This window comes from Dipteris shenzhenensis, chromosome 12, assembly GCF_047967505.1.
Source record: "Dipteris shenzhenensis isolate YYH24624 ecotype China chromosome 12, Dip_SZ_1.0, whole genome shotgun sequence".
Taxonomy (NCBI): Eukaryota; Viridiplantae; Streptophyta; class Polypodiopsida; order Gleicheniales; family Dipteridaceae; genus Dipteris; species Dipteris shenzhenensis.
In genome coordinates, this window is record NC_141607.1 from 54607384 (window position 1) to 54632805 (window position 25422).

At 52.1% G+C, this 25422-nt stretch overlaps 1 protein-coding gene across 1 annotated transcript in view; it reads left to right on the plus strand.

Annotated features, from left to right (window-relative positions):
• The window catches only part of OVA5 (Lysyl-tRNA synthetase, class II), a 110151-nt gene that overhangs the window by 43031 nt on the left and 41698 nt on the right, over positions 1–25422 (plus strand). Inside the window, exon 7 of the mRNA XM_087382955.1 lies at positions 19606–19713. Coding sequence (XP_087239081.1) covers positions 19606–19713 — 108 coding nt within the window. The remainder of the gene's footprint in view (positions 1–19605; positions 19714–25422) is intronic.

Genomic DNA, 25422 nt, shown 5'->3' on the forward strand with positions numbered 1-25422 from the left:
CATCTCTTGGTTCTGTACCCTGCAACAATTGGTACGATGCGGAGTGCAAGGCTTATCGTCGAGAGCTCCGACTTGAAACTAGATGTCACCTCTCGAACACACCAGACACGGTACGCAAGTATTGACGTCTCGTACGTCGGAAGAAGCAGGCTTTTCTTCGTCAAAATGAGGAGGAGCTGCTGCACATCTTGTACAGCAACAACTCTAAGGATTTTTGGCGGAGATTCCTTGAGCGTAGGTCCCCATCACCCCTCTCACCGACACGAGAGTCTCGCACACGTATGTACACCATCTATATGATGTCCCACACCAGCCCACTCCAGACCTCATACACACACCTCGTCCCACCACTTGCACGTTGTTTACCAGAGGGGGAGTCAAGGACGCGACATTGAAACTGCACAATGGCCGAGCTAAGGATCACAAGGGGCTATGCGCACTGAGTTTATCGCATATGGGATCGACATGCTAGCCCCGATCCTAGCAAAGCTATTCAATGACGCTGTTTGCCTTGGCTTCCCCCGCACTTGGACACTCAACACCATCACCCCCATCCACAAGGTAGGGGATCCCATGGACCCGAGTAACTACAGGACTATCATGATTGGATATGTGATGTCCAAGATCTATGCAGCTGTATTGGATGCATCGGTCAGCCTGTTCGTAGAGATGAGAGGGCTTAGAGCAGAGGGTCAGGCTGGTTTTAGGCGAGACCATGGGACTATGGATCACATACTCACACTTGAGTGTCATTGAGGAGGCCAGATCATGGAAGGAGAGGGTATACCGTTGCTTTGTGGATTTCCGCAAAGCCTTTGATACAGTACCTCGAGCTCGTCTCATCACACGTCTACAGACACTGGAATTTGATCAGGAGATCATCTGGGTAGTCATGGCACTGTATGAGAGAGTCTCAGGCCGAGTTCGGACAGGCGTAGGTTGGACAGATGAGATCCTGAGTACCATAGGGGTTAAATAGGGTTGTCCCTTATCACCGACCTTGTTTGGCATCTACATCGATGAGCTTGAGACTTTCATGGGGGCGTTCGGAGGGACTGGTTGCTCACTTGTCGGGATCATCATCAGGATTCTTCTTTACGCAGATGACGTGGCACTCTCGTTGTCCACACCCGAGGGCCTCTAGCGACATCTGGATGTACTGCAGGCTTTTTGTTTATCCCATGATTTGGAGGTCAACCTTGGCAAGACCAAGGTCATGATCTTTAACACCTCTCGAGCAAACATGCAACAGAAGCAGGTTACTTTTACTTTCGGTGGGTCACCAATTGAGATCGTATTCTCATACACTTACTTGGGGATTATCTTCTTTGGCCCGATCTTCACGATGAGACCAGCAATGTAGGCTAGACTGAGCAGGGGATACGCCTCACTTGCTCGGCTAGAGAGACAATGCTTTCACTCCCACTTCCAGGAGCCTCGGACCAAGGCTCTTCTCTTTGACTCCTTGGTCCAACCAGCCAGTATGTATGGCAGCCCTTGTTAGGGGCCTGACATGTCAGAGATAGAGTGGACACGGGTGGAGCGCCTGCAGATCCTCACACTCTCACGGATGATCCGGGGGAAACCGTCTGTACCACATCACATCATTCAGGCCGAGTTTGGTGCTTCTCCACTCCAGCTAGATGCAGACTTTTAGACCATCACATATCTACATCGGGTTAGGTCATATGAGGACTGCACATCAAGGAGACAAAGGCTGCCATGGTTGGCTCTCGATTCCTCCATGAGGTTGGCAGCAGAGGGAGACGAGCGATGCTGGTATGCACGGACTCACAGATGGTTTGTGAGACTAGGGTTCCTCATTGATAGGATACCTCCTTTTCAGTACAGTTTAGATGCCCCTCCGGTACTCCCACCCACCATCCCGATTGGGCCACATAGCAACCAGGTCATTCGAGAGGATCTCCTGCAGCTACACACCTTTAGGACCTAGTTGGAACTGAGGGAGCTTCCAGTGAAGTTGAGTTTCTATAGAGATTACTGTCTTCGCATTTCGAAGGAGGGATTCATCACACCACCGGGGTACACTGAGCTTCATATGCCTCACTCACTACGGATCTCCATCGGACAGTTTTGGGTATCATCACACCGCCTCCGCATAGAGAGCGACAGAGCAGAGGGGATTCCTAGGGAGCATCGCTTATGCATACTGTGCGCCTGTCAGGAGGTTGAGTCGGAGGAGCATTTTATTTTCAGGTGCCCAGTGTACTACGAGGATCATAGAGTTCTTCCCATCGAGTGACATTGATTGTCCAGTCTCTAGCCGCCGGCGTGACAGAGACCCCGATCGGACGATCGCAGCACGACACACGAGACATCGAGGGGACACACAGATCACTCTGGGGGACCTCACGTCATTGTTTAGACCCGCGATACGTCCCACGGGAGTCACGGTGGCTCTGGTCTTGCGTCGATCCTTGTCCAAGAGACCGAGACGCACGGCACCCCTTGACGGGCACCAGCGTCCCATCACCGGCTATGCACCAGCCAGGGGGACATGACATACGGAGGATTCCGCTCCGCTCCAATCCTTTTCTTTTCATTGTTACATCCAAATGTATTTGATTATGTATGATCAGACCTAGGCTTCAGCATGGGTGATGATGCTCGTTTCGGTAGCTCCACCCTTAATGTGATTTGTATCAGGTTTTCTTTCAGTCTTATAGACCCATCTGTCTTCGGAAGACTCTAATAAAATTTCTTTCTTTTCTTTCTTTCTTTTTCTCCTATCCAGACCAAAGATGCTTGGCGGCTTTCATTCATGAGGCAATCAGGCACCGTGACAGACTACTTCGATCAAGGAGACAGGAGCAGACCTCCTCTTCGGAAGAACCCGCTTAGAGCTCCATCTTGCCAGATCACATGGACCCCCACGGGATGAGACCTTGACATGATCGTGACCCAGAGCGAGTGACTCGACAGCTCCGACAGAGGGCTAGTGCGTAGATTACACTTGGGGATATCCCTTCCCTGTTCAGAGTCGGAGGCCGGCCGACAGGTTTACTGTAGCCCTTGTTAGGCGCAGAAAGAAAGAAAGAAAGAAAGTCTATTAACGTCCACGGAAGACCAAGAAGTCTATGGGACAACATGAAAACCAATCAGTACAATAGCTTAGGGAGGGTAGCTCCCAGGGAGTGCATAAAGCAGCTCTATTTATTTAGAGTACCTACATTATGACTTGGAAAGAAACATAATCGGCCATACATCAGTTTAAGACCGAGAGTCTTTTGGCTTGGATTTAAACTCTTTAATGAGTGCTACGCCCTCACGGTACACTACCCATTTTTCATCATTCCTTGCAGCCTTGACCTTAGCTAATTCCGTTGCCTTGTTTTTCAATTGATCTCAGTTCTTCAGCTATCCATATCCTAGTTCCTTTCAGCTTGTAGGATTGTCGGAGAAGCTTGACTTGTGGATCCCGTGAGTTAAGCGTAATGATAGCATGACCTTTAGACTGTAAGATACGAGTTGCTTTGGGTTCATCGTCATCATCAAGAGCATCATCCTTATCAACTGTCCAATCAATATTAGGCATGGTTGCTTTGATATGTGCTGAGGTGTCGCTGAAAGAGGAGTCCTCTTTGCACCATCCTTCGGGGAGTCCCCCCATTCTAATCTTCAAAGCGTTATCACGCCTAGCTGCATGTTCTTTAATCTCTTCCTGAATGTCAGCCTTGTTAACCTTTGCATCGAACTCCACAATCACTTCCTTCTTTGCAGTCTGTACTTCAAAGTTCAGTGTGAACTAGGTCTTTGACTCTGGAGACTAGCTGGGGGGTAGGGGGGAAAGCCTTGTAAGATTTTACAACCTCATTGATGACTGCCTGCTTGCCAGGTCCTTCTAGAACCTGAATTCTTGCTACTGCATCTGCCAGTTGCATCTTTAACTCTCTCACCTACTCTTGTAGATAAAAAATCTGTTAATGGTGCCCAATGATGGGTCGGTCCAGACCTCCTCGTAGGTATGTACGTGCATACAGAGAGGGTGTCATAGCTGCAACGGTGGCATATCGGGATCTGTTGCCTGAAATGATTGGGGTTGAGGGGGGGGACTTCGAGGAGAGGCTCGGCCATTCCTTGCTGGCCATATCTTCTGCTGCCCCCTGGCTGAGCCTAGCTGGGCTGGGGGTTCAGCCCAACTAGGGGTTAACCCTGAGTTATGACCAAGAGACGTCAGAGGGCCACACCCGTGAGTGGATGACAACACTCTATCATCGCGTTCATGCCTCCATTGCCTCAGCCACCCTGACGCCCTGAGGATGTTGACGATGTTGATGATGATGATGAGGATGAGATTGATATGTAGTCGACCATTGACATGACTATGTTGTACTTAGTACTACCATTTTGCATTTTTTGCATTCTGCATTGGTGTGGATGCTCGTTTAGTAGCTCCACTCTCACATCGTTTGTAGGATTTTCAGTCTCATAGACCCATCGGTCTTCCGAAGACGTTAATAAACTTTCTTTCTTTCTTTCTCCCACCGGAGACATCTGAGGGTACACTATCAGACCTGTCACCTATGGTCGAGAAGTCTCTCATAACCTTCTCCATTCAGCCTCCTGCTGCAGACATCGGTGGGTACAATTTCACTCACATCACCTATGGGGGAAAGGAAGGGTTCTTTGGGAGAGAGTCGGAGCCACATTGGGAAGACATCAGGTTCAGTTTGTGATTCAAACTGATTCCTCACCTGCAGCAGCAATGCGACCAGGTTGATCTTCTCTCTTGCTTTTATGGTTGTTGGTGCCCTTTTCTACCACATTCAGGGCAGGCTACTCTGAGGAACATATTTCATCTGTCTCTTTCTACCGCCAAGCGCTTCGGTGGTTGTTTTTTTTTTTGCCGAAAAAACAGTGCTAATTATATTACTTCGAGAACAAGATACAAAAGGTCAGCTTGTAGCTGACGGGCTGCGTTCACAAATCGGACACAGCCCTAAAAGGTAACACAATAAATCACTCTCTCACGTCGGGATAAGGCGAGTGTGAATGAACAGCCATCGGGGTGGTGAGTAGCACCACCGAAGGCCCTGCGAGGTCTGCTCGAAGAAGAGGCCCTGAGTGTTCCAAGTCCGAAGGAAGCGTCTCTGCTTCTCTTGACCGGACCGGGAATCTCCCTGAATCTGGTCCCACTGGCCTCTGAGGGTATGAATAATCTCGCACCAAATATCAGTCATGACATGGGCAGTCGATAAGGAGGTGCCACCGAGGATCTGCGCGCAACGCGAGGTCCAAATGTGCCATCCTGCTATGCTGCTGATAATCTCCCAGATTGGCTGCCTCTCCTGAACTCCTGTATCCGCCTCTGCTAGGTGCTGCGGGATACCCTCGAGCAGCCCCCATGTACCCTGCGTGATAAGGAAAGTGGGGTCCTGCTGGCATGCCTCGAATAAATGATGTAGACCAGGTGCGGTGCTGCACCAACAGAACGCGCCCCACGTGATCAAGCCTAGCTCTGGTGCTGCGCGAGTGAGAATCCCGAAAGTCCACCTCCACACTTCCTGGGCGCGAGTGCAGCTCCACAGGCAGTGCTTTGGTGACTCCTCAACCTCATGGCAAATCTGACAGCGTCCGTCCTGGCCTATCTGTCTCAACCAGCTCCCCACCGGAAGACCTTTGTGGGCGAGAAGCCACAGGAAGTAGGAGATCTTCCGCGGCCGCCAGCTCTCCCACAAGGCCTTCCAGAAGGCCTGCAAAAAGAATCTGGAAATACCCTGTGCATACCAACTGGGCCGCTGGGTGGGGGGGCGGCTCTGCATCCTCCCAAGAACTCGCCTGCCCAAAGTCGTGCTGTAGGCGAAGAAGGAGGTCGGTCCCTGTCCTGTCACAACCTCTGGCCAGCTCCACTCTCCTGGGTCCCACTCAAGCTCTGACAAGGCCCGCCCCTCCCAGAGCCAGAGTCGCCAAAGCTGCAGCTGATCCTGCTCAATACTAGGGTCGGTACGCCAGACCTTCCCCAAAAGGCCTACGATCCGAACCCTCTGCCATGGGAGTAGGGGGTCGATGAGTGCATCCTCTCTCCTGAGTCGTCCATCCCCCATAACCGCGAAGAAAGAAATAGAGGAGTCGACCATACGTCCTGCGACCACCAGTGGGATGCCACGGGGGGTGAACTGTCCCAACCAACGGTCGTCACCAGGCACGAGGATCTGAGGCTCCGGTGGAACCAACCAATCAGCTAGGATCGCGCCGTCGATCTCAGTGCGTCTCGCCTGGGCTCCACGAGCACCTCCAGCTGCCTCTGCGAGATCAGCCGTCTCCAAATATCTGTACGTGTCCCTCCAAACTCGAAGGGACCGGGCTGGCCCCCTCATCCAACCATCCCACTTGATATGTGATCTCTCCCCCAACTGAAGGCCCTCGGCATCTCTGACCTGATCGTTCCAGATAAGCGGCTGGCGATCAATCTCCTCCTGACAGTGGGGAGGGGACTGAATGAGACTGAGGCGGAGCCGCCTCCAAACCATGATGAGGCTACGAACGAGTGGGGAACGGGGCTGAGTAAGCGGGGCGGAAGTGAAGATCCACCTGAGGGACGGGAGCCACTCTCCACCTCGTCGCGGGACACAAGAACCGACCCCCTGCTGAAGTAGCATCTTCCACGTCTGCCCCCCCGAGGTCAAACCGCGGAGGACTAACTTGCCTAACAAGGCCTGACTCTGCAGCTTTGGATCGATGACTCCCAGGCCTCCCTCAGCCTGCGGAAGAATAACTGTCTGCCAAGCAACCCTGGCTCTGGTATCTCTGAGGCCATCCTCCCCGGACCAAAGGAAGTTCCGAACCAGCCTCCTAAGCTGTGCCACACTGGATCTCGAGAAACACCAACAAGAAGCCACATACCAAGCTGTGGCAAGGAGGACTTGGTTGACTACCAAGGCACGACCTGCAAGGGAAAGCTTAGCAGTGCTCCAGAAAGCCAGCTTCCGTCGGATGGAATCTAGCACCGGGAGAAACTGCTGAGCTGGCGTGATGTCCAGGCCGACCTGAAAACCCAAGTATCTAGCTATCTGTCCCCGCGGGATCCACCTGAAACCCAAAAACCTCCCCCAATGAGAACGCGCCCCGGGGTCTGTGAGGAAACCAACTGATTTGTTCCAGTTGATTTTCGCACCAGCAGCCGAACAGAAGACCTCCAGGGCCATCCTCACCCTCTCCAGCATCAACTCATCGTCCTGGACATACAGGGCTGTGTCATCCGCGTACTCCGAGTCCAAGAGCTCCGTGTCCTCCCGGAGGGGAAGGCGAACACCCCTGATCCCTGTAGACCTCGCCCGGAGGTAGTAGGTCATAGCCTCGGCGAAGAAGAGAAACAGGTAAGGGGCAAGGGGGCAGCCCTGACGCACTGATCTCTCCAAGCTAAAACGCTCACCCATCCTGCCTCCAATGATGACTCTGCTAGAGGCTGTCCTGTACAAAGCTGAAATACCCTGAATCCAACCTGCTGGGAAACCTAGCCGCTCCAGAGTCCCCTCCAGAAAGGACCAGTCCACCTGATCGTAGGCCTTCTCAAAGTCGAGAAGTAGGATGGCAAGGTGTGATCCACTGTGCTGAGCCCACTCCACCGCCTCTGAAAAGGTGAAGACATTATCCAGGATACTGCGATCCTGAACAAAGCCTGTCTGAGTGTCGTGAATGAGGTCTGGAAGTAGAGGCCGAACTCTGGCGCTGATCATCTTGGCTAGGATTTTGTAGGCAGTGGTAAGGAGAGTGATCGGGCGCCACTGACGGATCTCCTGTCTATCTCCTCCCTTCGGGATGAGGCAAATCAGTCCCGAGGAGAGGCTCTCTGGCATATAACCGCTGCTGAAAATCCTCTGAAGAGCTGCTAAGAGGGGCTGATGGATCTGGTCCCAGAAGGAGGTGAAGAATGCCTGGGATAGCCCATCCTCACCTGGGCACTTCTGTCCATCGATGGCCATCAAGGCCTCCAGCATCTCATTCGTGGTAAACGGTGCCAACAGCGTCGCCTGCATGCTAGGCTGGACCAAGGAAGGAGTGTGTCTCCACACCTCCTCACGGGCACGACGAGTGCGAGGAGCAAGCGGCTCCTGCTGAAAAAGGGTCTTGTAGAAGTCGGTGGCCAATCCCAAGACCTCTTCCGGATCCGTGACGATGTGTCCCGCCACTGTCCTGAGACTCCGAAGCTGATCACCTGCAGCTCTCTGGCCATGTGTCCTGAAGAACTCCCTGCACATCCGGTCACCCTTCCGAGCCCAGAAGGAGAGAGAGGCGTGATAGGAAAACTTTGAGCGACGCTGGAGTGTCTCCTCAAGAAGGGCTCTGGCTCGAAGGGCCTGGATCCGAAGCTCCTCCGAGCCCGGGGATGCCTGCTGGAGCCGCTGAATGGAGGCGAGGTCTCTCCGAAGGGCTCTCTCTCTACCCCACCACTCCTGTCGAACCTGTAGGGCTGCGAGCTGGCAGATCTGGCTGGACTTCTGCAACGCCTGCGCCACCGAATCAACCAAGTCCGCGCACTCGCTCCAGTCTCTATCCCAGAGATCGCAAATACTGCTGCGCACGTCCTCCCTCGAGAAAATGGAGTCGGGAATCCGGCATGAGCGGGGGGGAAGGTTCTGAGCTGCCGCATCTAATGATAAGAGCACCGGCGCATGGTCGGAGAGTGTCGTCCCTGGAACTATACCGGCCTGACCGCCTCTGCTGATGGCCCAATCACTAACATAGAATCTATCCAGCCTCTCCAGGAGTCTGCCTCCTTCCCTGCGGAAACCCCACGAGAAGTCCAAGCTCCCGTGCCAACGCCGGAAGGACGGGTCTCGCCAACAGTCCCTTCCTCCTGTCGCAAAGATAAAAGAGTCCCAAGCGGACTGCTCTGCCTGAGACATACCTGTAAACTCTGGTCCTCTGCCCTGCTGGTCCTCCAAGGTCTCCAAATTGTTGAAGTCACCTCCAACAATCCAGGAATCCATGTCTGGGAGAATCCCTGTAAGTGTCCTCTAGAAGGTGGCTCTACAACGGAGATCTGTGGGGGCATAAATGTTGAGAATTCCAACTCTGGAGCCCTCTAATTCCAGGCCTACCCAAAGGGCACGACCTGGAATCAACGTGCCATGACCGAAAACTCCCTGGGCTAGCTGCTCTCCCAGGAAGTACAGACACCACTACTCCTCCCCAGTGCGCCAATCGAGGGCTCCCAATAAGTGTGAGAGCGACCAGTGAGGATCTTCCCACATCTACGGGAGTGAGCCGCCGAAAGCTTGTGTTCCTGGAGCAGAAGTACATCCAAACGTCCTATCACTACTGGCTGAAGTTCCTGTCTCAAAATGAGCTTCCTGGGACCACGGGTGCCAGAAGAGTGAAACCCGTTCACATTCCAGGATACGAGGTGTAGGCTCATGGTGAGGACTGGGAGGCAGCGAACAACTGTCTGCTCGCGGTCGAGGTCGAAGAAGAAGCTGACATTTCGAAGTAGAGGCGCTGGCGCTTATGGGAAGGTTTGGAGGGGGAGGCGGGGTCGTCCTGCCCGTCCTTCAACACCTTCAGCAAAGGCGAGAGGCCTTTGGTACCATGAACGAAGGCTTTCTCGAGCCAGCTCGAGATCTTTGAAGTGGACATCCCGTAGAAGGCACGGAGTTTCTGAGGCGTCCAGGCTCTGACATCTTGGGGGAGGGGCCAAGACAGGGGGGCCTGAGGATCACAATCAGTCTGAATCGTTTGGCGGCGCAGCGCCACCGCAGGCGCACGTCACCCTCGGACCACTGAGTCTCGAGAAGCTGCCCACCGGACGGGCCTATCCAGGAACAAATCTGAGCATGCGTCTGCTCCCTGAGAGCCTCCCAGACCGAGTCGTCTGTCCAGGTCTCGGTGCCGTCACTGAGGAACGTGAAAGCAAAGCTAGGGCCATCCCTAGGGGCCAAGGCGGCTATCTTCCCATCCGCCCCTTTGCGGAGCAGGAAGATACTAATGTCGAGGCAAGCAGGGAAGGTCCCGAGGTCGGCCACATCTAGGTAGTCCCAGGGGCCAGATCTGTAAAAGTCGCGGGGGAGCTCTCTCTCCTGAGGCTGAGGCCCATCAAAGTCTGCCACTGAGGGGCTAGCGGACGGAGAAGCCTGCTCCGGTGGTGGTGTAGACTCCGGGTGTCCTACCAGCGGAGGGGGAGGGGGAGGGGGAGGAGGCTGGGGAATAGGCAGCTCAGACTCCTCAGGGGCGGCTGGCGGAGGAGAAGGAGGAGGGGGAGCGGGAACTGCCCTCGGCTGAGGAACCGACGGAGCAGCTAGCTCTGCGGGAGAACTGAAAGAGGCGGGGGGGGGAGGGATGGGGCTGCAACTGGAACTGGGGCTGAAAGGGAGGGGAAGAAGACTGAGGAGGACGAGGGGGCTGAAGCTGCGGGTCGGGAGACAAGGGGTGCCGTTGGGGGATGGGCTGGGGCTGGATGGGGAGAGGCTGGGGAGAGGAAGAGAGGGGGACCTGAGGCTGTGGAGGGCGGGCTACCGTCGAAGAAGATGCTCTCCCAAGTCCCTGGGGCGGCTGCCTATCGGGTCTCTGAGGTGCAGCTACAGGCGGGGTAACCTCTGCCTCCTTGCCTTTATCAGAAATCTTCTTGTTCTTTCCCTTTTTTCTTCTAAGCTCAGTCCAGCCGCCAGCTATCTCTGGTCCGGGCTCCGGCTGCCTCTGCTCCTCCTGGCGTGGCTGTCCGGAGGGGGGAGGAGGGGGTGGAGAGGGGGGAGGCGGGGGGGGCCGAGAAGAGCTGGCGAAACGTGGGCAGGCAGCCGCCAGGTGTCCAAAGCCGTGACACCTCAGACACTGTCCTGGCTGTCCGGTGACTACCATGCTCTGGGTGATGCTACCGGCACCTGTCACGATCTCGATCACTGCCGGGAGAGTCGCAGGATCCGCCACAGCCACACGGACTCGGGGGGCTCCTGCCGTAGTCGCCGCATCGGCGAAAGTATCGTGCATAACCCAGTCGAAGTGGGAGCCCAGGTCCCTAACAATTGGCCGCAGTTGAGCAGCAAGACCAGGAAAAACTAGCGTCACTGGATGGCGAGGTATACGGAACCGGGCATCAAAATCTGCTGCGTTGAATCCACGGTACCACGGGACTATCATGATAATCTTTCCGTCCACTGACGTGGGGGAGCCAACAATCAGGTTGCTCGCAGCTTTCGCACTGGAGAGTTTGAGCCAGAAGATGCCCCTTCCCATAAGGGCCACCTCCACAATATGGCCGTCCTCTAACATGAGAGTGGACTGGAGCCAGTCCCTGATGGCTGATCTGGAGGGGGAATGTCCAATGACTCTGCCGTAGACTGATGTAAGAGCAAAGTCATTGGCAACCTCCTGAACCCGAGATGATTGCTGCTCAGTTAGGATGACGCGGTAGGCATCTGGAGAGGGAGGGACCGTCTGGGCCTCCGGTTCCGAGCAGGGAGCCGCCATACCGCCAAGACAAACTGCGAGGCTTCCGATGAGGAAGAGGCTGTCACCCAAAAACGGGGGGGGTAGAAGCGGGAGGGTGGAGCCTGGGTGTGGCGGGAACGGAGGTGGCGCGAGGTGAAGGCGGGAGACTGGTGAAGTGGCGGCGGGAGCGGAAGCGGGGGCGGGGGAGAGGCGGAGCGGGGACGAGGTGGCGGACGGGGGGCGGGGGGGAATGGAGGGGCGGAGGGGGCGGGGTGGGGCGAATGAACGGGGGGGGCGGGGGTGAGGGCGGGAGGGGAAGGCGGAGGTGAAACGGGGAGGGCGGAGAGGCGGGAGGGGGCGGGGCGGGAGGCGAGGGGTGAGGGCTAGCGGCGGGGGTGAGCGGAGTGGAGCGAGGGGGGAGCGGGCTGGGGCGGTAGGGGGGTGGGGGTAGCGGGGCGGGCTGGGGCGGTAGCGGGCTAGGGCGGTAGTGGGGCGGGGGTAGCGGGCTGGGGCGGAGGGGGGTAGCGGGGCGGGGGTGAGCGGAGGGGGTAGCGGGGCGGGGAGGTGTGAAGCGAGGGGGGTAGCGGAGTGGAGCGGAGGGGGTAGCGGGGCGGGGGGGAGCGGAGGGGGGTAGCGGACGGGGGGGTGGAGCGTGGCGAGGGGGACAGAGCGAGGTGGGGGTGAGGGGGGAGGTGAGGGCGGAGGGGTAGGGGGCGGGAGAGGCGAGGCAAGGAGAGGCTAGGGGGAGGTAGAGGTACGGCGGGGGAGGAGGGGAAGCTCGCAGGAGCAGGGGGAAGAAATAATAGGATACCAAAGGAGGGTGGTTGTTTTTTAGCATGACATGTATATTATATGGCTGTTTTCTCCCTCAGCTCCCTCGTATTCGTTGCTGGCGCATGTATTACATGCTGGAGGATATCTGGTTGCTGTGGACTCCCTCGAATAGTTTCTGGCACCACATGTTGAAGGAAAATAGGTCCTCTATGATGCAGGTCTTCGAGGGCTTCCTCTGTGACCTGATGGGGCAACTTATCACAACATAGCTTCTTGCCTAGAGCTTAAACAAATATTTTTCAGGAATGGGCCCTTTATGTGTTCTTGTTGAGCTTTAGTGAGGATTGGGATAAAGACATTAGTCTCCCGCCTTCCGAACAAGTTTTGGGAGGTTAGGAATTGAGATTTACCTTCCCCCTCTGTTGTGATTGTTTTTGTGGATGTTTGCGATAGAGATAGCTTTCCCACCTCTCAAGTAATGATTGTACTTTGGTACTTTGTTATTTTGAAATGAATATATTACTTTTTCGGTTAAGAATGTGTAAAATAGCACCATCTCTAGCATCTGCTCTCTAAAATAGGAATGTCTATGCATGGCTGGCCTAGATATACAAAAGATTATATACCTTAGCCTTACTAAGGCTGAGTGCCAACTGCTTCCCATCACATAAACTGTTGGAATTGATAGAACATAAAGTGGATATTCATTTACACACTTTTCAGTCGATCATTCAGCCACTTCAGAACAGACTGAAAAGTAAGTCAAATAGTGTTTATTGTTTTTTCTCCTCCTTTTTCCTTCCTTGCAATTTCCTAGCTTTGAGAAATTTCAGAGAGTGTAATCGGTTCCGTTCAATTTATAGCTTTCTGGAAGAGGACACTTGTGTCACGTAGACTAATAATGAGTGATGTTTGTGCTTTCAAAAGCGGAGTTCAATCAAGCTTTAAAAATCCCAAAGAGGATGGTTAATGCTCTTCTATTAGAAACAAACAAGATAGGTCTAAGTCCTTACTGCATTTGCAAAGCTGATGTGTAGGTGATGATCTAGATGCACGTAGCCTTAGATTTTACCTTGATTTCATCATTTTGGTCCTACAGGATAGAATTCATTTTGTCAAAAAAGCCAAATAAACCCAGAAATAGATCATAAATCTCCTTTTGGTACAACTTTCGGTCTGTACTACATCCAACAAGTCCCTTCGTTACTAGGTACAAAGTTCCAATCAAGAGCTTGATTTTTCATCATTCCATTTGCAATATCCCTGACTACTAAAACTACTATGCATGAGTGTCATTCTCAAGCATCATGCAATACCCTTCATAATAGCACCTGCATGTATGTGCATTGATTTCATGCTTTGTTGATTCGACTCTAATAGACCGTGTTCTTTCTTTAGGTTCAGAAAGCTGATTAGAAAAATGATAATGAAAATGGATGCAACTGTGCGTGTGTTAATGATCCAAGTCTCTAGCTCATCACTGTATACTTCAAAAGGTGGGAGAGGGGACAGCCTGACTATGGTGCTATTAGTTTTTTAAGACCATACTCTAGAGAGAGAGAGATGTATTAACGTCCGTGGGAGGCCTCGTGGGCCTATGGGACAAAACTGCGAAAACTCATACAAGCCACAGTGGGCTGGAGCGAAGGGCTCGCTAAGGCCCTCGTTGAGTACTAGAAAACACATAAACTGAAATACTAATGTAGTACATCATATCAAGTCAGGCCAAAAAAGCCAAATAGTGTGTGACATGATTGAGGCATGTCAGGCGCTCAGGGCTAATGGTCCAAGAACATGATCTGGCTCCATGTATCTAGGCTCCGTGATAGCTCTCTGGTGTGACACAAAGAGCTCACGTATCTGCATCTGTTGAGTTGTTTGGCGCTGTGGTGGGGGGCGTGGTCTCCTCGATCTCTCATCCTCAACTCCATTGTGTCCAGGAGCTGTCTCGAAAGCATAGAAGTCTATAACCTATCTCTGAGCTGGGCCCGGCTCTGTATCTTATAGTCTGTCCGGTGCTGATAGTGCTCTAGCCTATCTCAGAAGTGCCTCTCGGTGTCAACGCATCTATATCAAGTACAACCCTACACAGACCTGGTCCTGGAAGTGTATCAACCGAGAGAGCGGGCCAAAGCCGGTCCTCTCCTCATAAAGGCAATGATATCGCCCTTGTATCTCATAGTAAACTGGGCAGCTACATAGGAAGTGCTCCTCAGTCTCAACGATATCCATGTCGCATACTGTGCAGATCCTATGTTCTCTGGGTAGACTTGCAGCCCAGCCCGCCTCAATCTTAAGCTGATGGGAGGAAAATCGTATTTGGCCAATGGCAATCCGGAGTGCATGTGAGACTCCTCTGTCCTCTAGATAAGGAGGTCGGATAATGAAACCGTCATCATAGACTCTGAGGAAGTGATCACGATAGAACTGCATCTTGGTGGGGAGCGGCTGGTCCCTCAACCAACTCTGGGATGTGGTGAGCTGGAGGAGGTCTACCCGTATGATATGGTTATTCTCATCGCACGGAAGTCGTTCAGGAGGGGCATCCATGGTATACTGAAATGGGGGTAGTCTGTCCATCTGAATGCCATGGCTAGTCAGCCATGTGTTTGTGCGTGCATACCAGGTGGCTGCTCCCTCACGTGCTAGGTGTCGGGATGATTCCAAAGCTACCCTCGATAGTCTCCAATGAGGCAGAGCCCCTACCCTATGAATGAAAGTCACTATTTGGAAGATAGCATCGACATATAGTGGCGTCATGGCAAACTATGCCTGTATGATCTCATGTGGAAATGAGGGCTTACTCCGTATCATCTTGGATCCCATTGAGACCTGTAGCCTCTCAAACTTCCTCCAATTTGCTGCCGGAATGTCACTCGCCTAGAAGGGCGCTGCATACATGGCAGTCGGCCGTACTAGAGTGTCGAAGAGCCAGCTCTTCGTCGGAGGATCTTGGAAATGTGCCTGGAAGCACTGTCTCTCTAGAAGTAGAAGTAGAATTTATTAGCGTCCTTGGGGGGCCAAAAATGACCCATGGGACCTGTCTCAATACAATGTAAAAAGAGTCTTCTCAAGGAGAGAAAGAAAGAAAGAAAGTTTATTAAAGTCTTCGGGAGACCGTGAAGGTCTATGAGACTAAAGATAACTGATACAATGAGCATAACGGTGGTGGTCTCAAAACGGGCCAACCAACCGTTTCTACAAAAAAAAGAGGTTATGAAGGACTATGTGTCTAGTCTTGATACAAAAAATATGTGTCTACCTCCAGATGATACAAAGAAGAAGAAGGGGGGGGCACAAAAAAGTGGGGCAGAGGGGGGAGATACAGTATACATGTGCAGGTGGTGATCGTTAGAGACCAATCATAGAGGGGCCGTCAAATGGGAAGTCGGAAAAAACCCTGCGATAGATGATTGGCCTCTGATGTCACGCGGCCTAGTCGAGCTCGGTCGTCGAGGGCGGCGGGTGGCCCTGTGGATGAGGGCAACGGTAACCCCAGTGGGGCGGGCCGAGAGCAGAGACGAGATGTCATGGACCTGGATGTGTGAATCTGTCCGCTGACGCAGCTGTCGTGACTCTGGCTCTCGCTCACGTCCGCGTCGTCGGCTAGACTGAGAAGAGGTATCCTGTGGCTGAAAGAAGTCAGTGATAGGCCGCTGGATATCCTCACGCTGTGTGTGCTGCTCGTGTCGCCGTGCTCGGAGAGAAGTATCTCGGTGGCGGGTCATCTCATGTAAGAAAGCGGCAAGGCACCGCTGATCCGGGAATTGTAGCATGTGTGAGAGGGAGCCGAATCCGTTGCGGAAGAGGCAGTGGTATCGGCCTCGAATGGCATAGTAGATAGGACATGTGAAAGCAAAATGCTCCTCCGACTCGATCTCCTGTAAGTCGCAAAGTGGGCAAAGGCGGTCCTCTCGTGGGATACCCTCTGCGCGTCCACTCTCGATCCGTAATCGGTGTGACGAGACCCTAAACTGACCGAGGGAGATCCGGAGCGCATGTGGTAGATGAAGTTGTGTGTAACCCGGAGGTGTGATGAAGCCCTCCTGTGAGATCTGGAGGCAGTGTCGGCGGTAGAAGTCGAGCTTCACAGGAAGCTCGGAGTGAAGAGACCATGTCCGCCAGGTGTGGAGCTGGAGCAGATCCGCCCGAATGAGTCGGTTGACCTCCTGGTCAGTGGGGGAGAGAGGAGATGGTGGAGCGTCGAGGCTGTACTGAAAAGGAGGCAACCGGTCTAAGTCGAGGCCCAGTCGGGTGAACCAATTGGAAAGACGACTATACCAGCATCGCTGGTCCCCATCAACGGATAAGGCCATAGAGGAGGATAGGGCTAACCAAGGTAGGCGGAGGCGGCCGTCAGCGGAGGAGCCAAAATCCCTGACTCTGTGGAGGTAGGTGATAGCCTGAAAAGCCGCATCAAGCTGTAGGGGTGAGGCGCCAAACTCTGCAAGAATGATTTGGTGTGGTACCGATGGTTTGCTACGGATCATTCGAGCAAACATCAGTATCTGCAGGCGCTCAACTCGAGCCCACTCTGTGGTCTGAAAGGTCGACTCCCCACCAAGGGCTACCATACATGCCTGCTGGGCGGACCAAAGAATCAAAAAGGAGAGACTTGGTCCGCGGGTCCTGGAAGTGGGAGTGGTAGCACTGTCGCTCCAGCCTGGCAAGAGCGGCGTATCCCCGGCTGATCCTGGCCTGCATGGCCGGGCGCATTGTGAAGATCGGACCTGAGAAGATAACGCCCAAGTATGTGTAGGAGTCAACTATCTCAACAGGGTCGCCGACGAAGAGGAACTGCTCTCGGTGCATAGCGGGTCTGGAAGTGTTGAAGATCATCACCTTGGTTTTCCCAAGGTTGACCTTCAAGTCATGTGTATCACAAAAGGCCTGAAGTCCATCCAAGTGTCGCTGAAGACCAGTAGCAGAAGAGGATAGTAGTACTACATCGTCTGCGTATAGGAGAATCTGGATGGCAGTCCCCGCAAGAGAGCAGCCTGCACCTCTGAGTGTCCTGATGGTGGTCTCGAGCTCGTCGATGTAGAGGCCAAATAGAGTCGGTGACAAGGGACATCCTTGTTTGACTCCGATAGTGCTCGTGATCTCTGGGGTCCAGCTGGTGCCAATCCTGACCTGCCCCGTCACCCGCTCATAGAGAGCTACTACTGCCCAGATAATCGCCGAGTCGTAGCCTAACTCCTGTAGACATCTGATGAGTCGGGCACGGGGAACGGTGTCGAATGCCTTGCGGAAATCCACAAAGCCACAATATACTCTCTGTCTCCTGTGTCTGGCCTCCTCAATGATCCCTCTAAGTGTAAAAATGTGATCGTAAGTCGAGTGATCCATCCTGAAGCCGGCCTGTCCGGATGCCCTGAGCCCCTGTATCTCTGCGCGAGCACTGACCTCGCCATCTAACACTGATGCATAGATCTTGGACATAACATGTCCAACCATGATGGTCCTGTAATTCCCTTGATCCATGGGATCTCCTGCTTTGTGGATGGGTGTGATAGTGTTCAGGGTCCAGGCTCTGGGGAACCCGTGATAGACAGCTTCATTGAACAGCGTTGCCAGGACGGGGGCTAGAGTTTTGATGCCGTAGGCAACAAACTCTGTGCATAGGCCCTCATGATCCTTAGCTCGACCGTTATGAAGCTTATGTGCTGCGTGGGTGACTCCCTGGTTGTGAAGAGGATACAAGAAATGGGGCGGGGGGTGGCTGAGAGGTCAGGGGGGGCTGATCAGGGATATCATAGAGTGTGCGTGCGTAGGTGTGCTAGAGGGAAGTGTCCGTGAGAAGGGAGGGGGATCGGCGTTCTAGGAATTTCCTCCAGAAATCCTTGGAGTTGCTACTAAACAGAATGTTCAGTAGCGTATCCTCATTCTGGCGCAGGAAGGTTAGCTTCTTGCGACGGACTAGTCGACGATAATCCCTGGTGAGACGTGGGTTGGCCCTAGCGTTTCGCTGGGTAGAGAGAGAGAGAGAGAGAGAGAGAGAGAGAGAGAGAGGCTTCTCCGCAACTTTGATCCTGAGGCCAATCCTGTACACATTCTTTGTAATGCATTTGAAAGAGCCTTAGTTTAAAATGGCTTTGATTTGCACTCATATGAGTAGGAAAGGGATATGCTTCACCTACCATGCTAGAGGGACAGTGCTTCCCGAATCCAGTTGCACTTCCAAAATGTAGACACTAAATTCGCTATGTATGACAGAGTTTACGGGTCCACAGTTTCATTGAGAGCATGAGAAATACGCCTGTGGTCCCATTTCCTTAGTGTAGCCTGCCACTTTTCTTGAAAGATCTCTCTTTTTGGCACTCCCTAAAAGTTACAGGGAAAACACTCTCCTCTTCCAAGTGGTTTACGTTCTGGGATTAATAGTTGATTTTTAATAGGTCTCTAGAGGTTTGTCCATGTGGGCTGTGATATCAGATAGACAGATTGAATGCAATCTCACCCCAAAAGTCGTTCATGAGCATCAACCTAGAGTCAATCAAAGTTATTCCTCAGATATGCCATAGTTCAGAGTTCTCTGCCATAGCTGCACATCGGGTTTTTGCTATGTGGATTGGATACAATAGAGACGATACTGTCACCTGTCAGAGGTGGAGTCAAAGAAGCACTTCATCTCTATAAACGCAGTTTATTTCTCCAGTTGAGGGACACTCCACTGGTTGTTTTGATAGACCAGGAATTTTCTTTCCACCTTTGTAGCTTGTCCAGATCACATGCATGCTCTTTTTCTGCTGGAAGCTTCCAGCTTAGGAAATATGTCTTTGATACAATACACCGCAATGAGCACTTGACCTTCAGTATAGATCCAGCATGGCCTGATCACATGGGGTGCACTATCCACTGGGCTTGTAAATCTTGGTAACACCTTTGAGAGGAACTTGACGGCTAGTCCCATGCAGTTGTGGTTTGTCACATCTGGGGGGATATGGTTACTCCGGTCCATCATTGTTTAACTATCTTGTGTTGTTTACATAGCATTTCCATTGATTGTGGCATTTTGGGTTGAAAGAATGACAGCTCTCAGCTGAAAATTAACACAACCTCGTCTCTCATAGACTACTTTGATCTTCTATAGATATGAATAACTATCTTTTTGCATTTGTTTCTCTTTCTCTCGTTTTCCTCAAAAAATTTCTCAGCCTATCAATTCGCGAGGATTTTATGACTTCTCTTGGATTGTAAACAATGTGTTGCATCTTTCTTTGTTTCCTAGCAAGAAAAGGAAAAAGAGGTGTCTATTGGACTGATATTGTGACATGTCATAATTAGCAAGAAAAGGAAAGAGTAGTGTCAAAATGACTATTCATTTAAAAATGCGACGTCATTATTGCAATTTTTGTGACTTTGTGGGGTTTGCATCTGTTTTGTTTATAGGTTCTAACATGGAGAATGGTGTTCCCCCCCCCCCCTTCAACCCAAAAAAAAATGCAGGGAGCAGCTGGAGGAGCTGAAGCAAGACCCTTTGTGACATATCACAATGCACTGCACAGAAATTTGTACTTAAGGATTGCTACTGAGCTTCATTTAAAGAGAATGGTGGTAAGATTTTACCTGAGTTTCTCAGCTTTAGAGGTGCACCCTATGATTATTTCCCTATATCAATTTTCATGAAGTGATCAATTACCTTACATCAAGCATAGAAAACAGGCACTTGACACATCTTATGTCTTGACAAGATGATTCTCCTCCTCAGCCTCTCCCGCCGCCCTCTTTTGCCCTCTGTTCACCTCTGATCCTCCTGTACAGCTTTCATGCTGTTGTACGGTTCTGCTCCGCCCTGCCCATACTGCCTGCTTTCGCCTGTCTGGCATTGCTCCTCTGCCCATTCTCCTCCTGCTGCCATTCCACTCCTTGCAATACTTCTCCACTCTCTCAGCCTACGGGCACCATACGCCTCGCCAGCCCTTAGCCTACGGGCTCCTACGCAGCGCCCTCCTTACGAGCCGCCTCCGCCTGCTCCCGCAACCTGCAACCCCCCTTCGTGCCTGCAAAGCCCCCCCCCCCCCCAACCTTTGGGCGGCAGCCCTTTGGCCTGCCCTGTGTCTACAGCCTCGCCCCCGTTGGCCGCCCATCTCCATTTCGCCGGTCTCAGCCTTTCCATTCGTCGGCTACCCTTCCGCCAACTACAGCCTCCCCCTCCGCTGGCTTCACCTCTCTGCACGGCATCTTCCGCTGCCCCCCAGTGTCGCCCTTGCTGCTTACAGCCTTCCCTCCGCCGACTACCACCCCTCTGTGTTGCTTCTCAGGGAGAAAGAAAGAAAGAAGGAAATATTAACGTCGTCAGAAAGCCTCGTGGGCCAATGGGACAAAGTGCAAAACACAAAAGAGCTCATACAAGCCACAAAGGGCTGGAGCAAAAGGCGCGCCAAGGCCCTTGCTGAATACTATGCTGAAAATAAAATAAAATTAAAGAAACTCTAATAGCTCAAATCTCCTCCACTCTGCTATCGGTAGGTCACATCCCCAGAAGGGTGCTGCATACATGGCAGTCGGCCGCACTAGCGTATCGAAGAGCCATCACTTCGTTGGTGGGTCCTAAAAATGTGCCTGGAAGCATTGTCTCTCCAACCCGGCTAAAGCATCCTGTCCTCATGTGAGTCGTGCATGTGCTGCATGTGTCATGGTGAAAAGGGGTCCTGTGAAGACTACTCTCAGATAGGTGTAGGACTGCACTATCTCAAGTAGCTCGTTTCGATAAGTGAAGCTGAGTCGACGGAGCACTGCATGTGAGGTGTTGAAGACCATAACCTTGGTCTTCCCAACGTTGAGTGCCAGGTCTCTCTCTTTGCAAAGCACCTCTAGGGCCTCCAAATGTCTTTGCAGTCCCTCCGCTGAGGATGCGATAAGGACTATGACGTTAGCGTATAGCAATATTTGTTTAATGAGGTAGGCCAGTGGTGATCCTTCGCCTCCTAGGCGGTCTATGAAGAAAGTGATCTCATCAATGTAAAGCCCAAAGAGGGTCAGTGAGAGGGGGCAGCCCTGCTCCACTCCAATCGTACTCTCGACCCAATCCGATAGGCCACCTGGGGTGTGAACTCTGCCTCTGACTGACTCATATAGTCTCATCACCCCCCACATCAATATCTCTGGAATCTGTAGCTCCTATAGTCTCCTAATCACGCGGGACCGTGGGACAGTATCTAAAGCCTTTCGAAAGTCTACAAAGCATGTATAGACCTTCTGATGTTTGGACCTTGCCTCAATGATAGCTCTTAGAGTGAAAATGTGATCTAGTGTCGGATGCTGTCTTCGGAATCTTGGCTGCCCTAGTGCCCTCTACCCCCGAGCCTCTGTATGATTGCTGAGCTCCCTCTCTAAAACTGATCCATAGATCTTAGCTAGAGTGTGGCCAATCATGAGGGTACGGTAGTTCCCAGTTTCCCTAGGGTCTCCGGCTTTGTGTATCAATACAATAGTGGTGGTGCTCCAGGCCGGTGGGAAGCCGTGGCACACTGCTCGATTGAATATCTGTGCTAGGACCGGAGCTAGGTCCTCTTGTCCATGTGTAAAGTGCTATGTCTGTAGGCCTGATGGTCTTGCGCTCTCCGATTGTGTAATCGTCGAAGTGCAGCCCGTACATTCTGTGTGGTGAATAAGTGGCATGTGGTGGGTCTAGGCATAGAGGACATGTCCCCTGGTGTCTGCATCTGGGCATCATAGAGGGAGCATGCATACGTGTGCCATACATCTGGATCAGTGATGGGAATAGGTGGCTTCCCCTCCGATAGAAATCCCCATCCAGTGGTCGGGTGGGGTGTCCTTCTCGAAAGGATCTGACAATCTCGTCCATCTATGTGTGAGAAAAGCCCACCTCTTACGATATGTCAGTTGCTGAAAAATCCTCTGTGCCTCAGGTGGTGTCAGACGACCTAAAGCTTGCTCCTGTATCAGATGGGCTCTCACCTCTCTGCACTCATCGTTGAACCAAGGGTTTTGGGGCACCTTCCTCTCTCGGATCCGCTTGTGGGTCAGCGGGTCGTGGGGAAGGATCTAGTAGCAGCGTCTTGTACCATGGAGACTAGGCTATCGGAGGCACTAGCAAGGTCTATATCATCTCCAAGTAGAGCCGAGAGCTCCCTGGCTAAGTGACGCTGGGTCAAGGGCATAGTAAAAAATGGATCGGGATGCGTGTAGACGCGGGGGTGATTCTCCTTGTGGCTGGCATAGCATAGCGGCATAAAGAAAGAAAGAAAGAAAGTTTATTAAAGTCTTTAGAAGACTGATGGGTCTATGAGACTGTGAAAAACTGGTACAAACGAGCTGTGGTGGTGGAGCTACTAAATGAGCATCCACACCAATGCAAATGCAAAAAATGAAGAATGTCAGTACTAAATCCTAAGTACAACATAGTCATGTCGGTAGTCGACGATCTCATCATCATCATCATCATCGTCGTCGTCATCCTCATCACCATCAGGACATTAGAGTGGATAAGGCAATGGGGGCATGAAATCGGCGATAGAGTGCTGTCGTCCACTCAAAGGTGCAGCCCTGGCATGTCTCTTGGTCATTGCTCTACATCTAACCAAGGCTACTGTGAACCCCGTTGGGTAGGACCCGACTCTAAATAGGGAGGGGATGTCCCCAAGTGTGATCTGTGTGCCAACCTCTGTCTAAGCTGTCAGGTCACAGGCTCCGGGTCATGGTCATGTTGAGGCCTCATTGCGTGGGTGTCCATGTGATCTGGTTGGAAACACTCCGTAATAGAGTTCTGAGAGGGATCAACTAAGGAAAAAGTCTGCTACTGTCTCCGTGCTCGAAGTATCCTCTCGCGGTGTATGAGTGCCTCATGAACAAACCTGCCAAACATCGCTAGTCTAGATAAGAGATGAATTGGGCCAAAATCCCATAGCTGTCTCTGAAGAGGTCTCTGAAGAGGCAATAGAAACGTCCGCGGATCTCATAGTAAACAGGACACCTGAAGATGAAGTGCTCCTTTGTCTCAACCTCTTGCATGCCACACAAAGTGCATATGCGCCTCTCCTTGGGTAGTCGCTGTGCTCTGCCACTCTCGATACGAAGTCTATGTGAAGAGACCTGGAACTGCCCAAGAGAGATCTTCAGTAAGCGGGGTAAGTAGATCTGTGTGTACCGTGGTGGGTCAATGACACCCTCCGCTGTGATATGTAAGAAGTGATCTCTGTAGAAGCCCAGCTTCACTCGAAGATCACTTGGGCCCAACCAGGTCCGGAATGTGTGTAGCTGTAATAGATCCTCACGGATAACATGGTTAACCTCGTGTGATAGGAGGGGAGAAAATGGAGCATCCATGCTGTACTGGAAGGGAGGTAGTCTGTCCATGTGGAGCCCTAGTCGCTCAAACCATCTCTCTGTGTGTGCATACCAGCACCTCTGGTCTCCCCTTGCTGCAAGTGCCATAGAAGAGGACAGTGCTGGCCATGGTATCCTGCTATGCCCAGAGGTGTAATCCCCATACTCCCTGACTCGGTACATATATGTGATGACCTAAATGTAGCATCTAGCTGTAATGGGGGTGACCCAAACTCCGCCCGAATGATCTAGTGAGGAACAAATGGCTTACCATGGATTATCCGTGATAACATGAGAACCTGTAGCCGCTCCACCCTGACCTACTCTGTATCTGACAAGTCTGGCCCCTAGCATGGACTGCCATACATCCCTGCTGGGCGGACCAAGGAGTCAAAAAGCAACCCTTTGGTCCATGGATCCTGAAAGTGAGCGGAAGCACTGCCTCTCTAGTCTAGCCAATGAAGCATATCCTCTGCTCAGACGTGCATGCATCGCGGGTCTCATAGTGAAGATGGGTCTAGAAAAGATGACCCCAAGATAAGTGTATGATGAAACTACCTGAACAGTGGACCCATCAAATGCGAACTGCTCGTGGCGTATGACGGCTCGAGACGTATTGAAGATCATAACCTTGGTTTTACCCAAGTTGACCTTCAAATCATGAGACTCACAAAAGGATTGTAGTGCGTCAAGGTGTCTCTGGAGCCCCTCTGCTGAGGAAGACAAGAGAGCCATGTCATTTGCGTAAGCAATATCTAGATCAGCGTGCCCGCGAGAGAGCAACCTACCCCCCCTGTGTCTGCATCACTGTCTCGAGCTCGTCAATGTAGAGGCCAAACAAGGTAGGTGATAATGGACACCCTTGTTTGACCCTGATAGTGCTCATGATCTTGTCTGCCCATCCAGATCTTGTTCAGACTTTGCCTGAAACTCGCTCATAAAGTGCCATGACAGCCCAAATGATCTCCTGGTTGTAATCCAAACCCTGTAGGCATCGTATGAGGCGGGCTCTTGGAATTGTGTCAATTGCCTTGCGGAAATCCACAAAGCAACAGTAAACCCTCTGCTTCCGTGCTCTCGCCTCCTCGATGATACATCCGAGCATTAGAATGTGATCCATGGTCCCCCATGATCACGTCGGAATCCGGCCTGTCCTGCTGCTCTAAGTTCTCGACACTCGGCAACTCTGTTGACCTCAGAATCAAGTATTGATGCATAAATCTTGGACATGACATGTCCAATCATAATGGTCATGTAGTTCTCGGGCTCATGGGATCCGCTGCCTTGTGAATGGGTGAGATAGTGTTAATGGTCTAGGTGCGTGGAAACCCCAATCAAACAGCTTCATTAAATAGCTTTGCTAAGATCGGGGCTAGGAGGTTAATCCCATGCAATGAACTCAGTGCATAGTCCCTCATGATCTTTTGCTCGGCCATTATGAAGTTTCATTACGGCATCCTTTACCCCCCCTAGTGATGAGGGTGCAGGATGTGGGGCGTGGCGTGTGTGAGAGGTTAGGGACTGGGTGATTTAGGATATCATAGAGTGTGCGTGCATAATCAAACCACACCTGAGTGTCAGTGAGTGGTGAGGGGGACCATCTCTCTAGAAATCTCCGCCAAAAGTCGTTAGAGTTGTTACTGAACAAAATGTTCAGTAGCTCCTCGTTTTGGCAAGCAAAGTCTAGTTTCTTTCTACGTACCAGTCGACTCGCGTAGCGTCTCTGGTATGCTCGGAAGACTGTTTTTGGTTTCGAATCTGAGCTGACAGCGTAAAGCCTTATACTCATCATCATACCAGCTATTACATGGTACGGTCCCAGTGGGTGGTGGTCGGGTGGAGTGGGTGGTGTGGGGGAAAGCGTGAAGAGCAGCCTCGTGTAGTGAGCGGGTGACTAGGGCAGAACGATCCTCTAATAGGGGTATGAAGTCAATGTAGGCGAGAAGTATGTACAGACAGCTAGAGTAAGTAGGT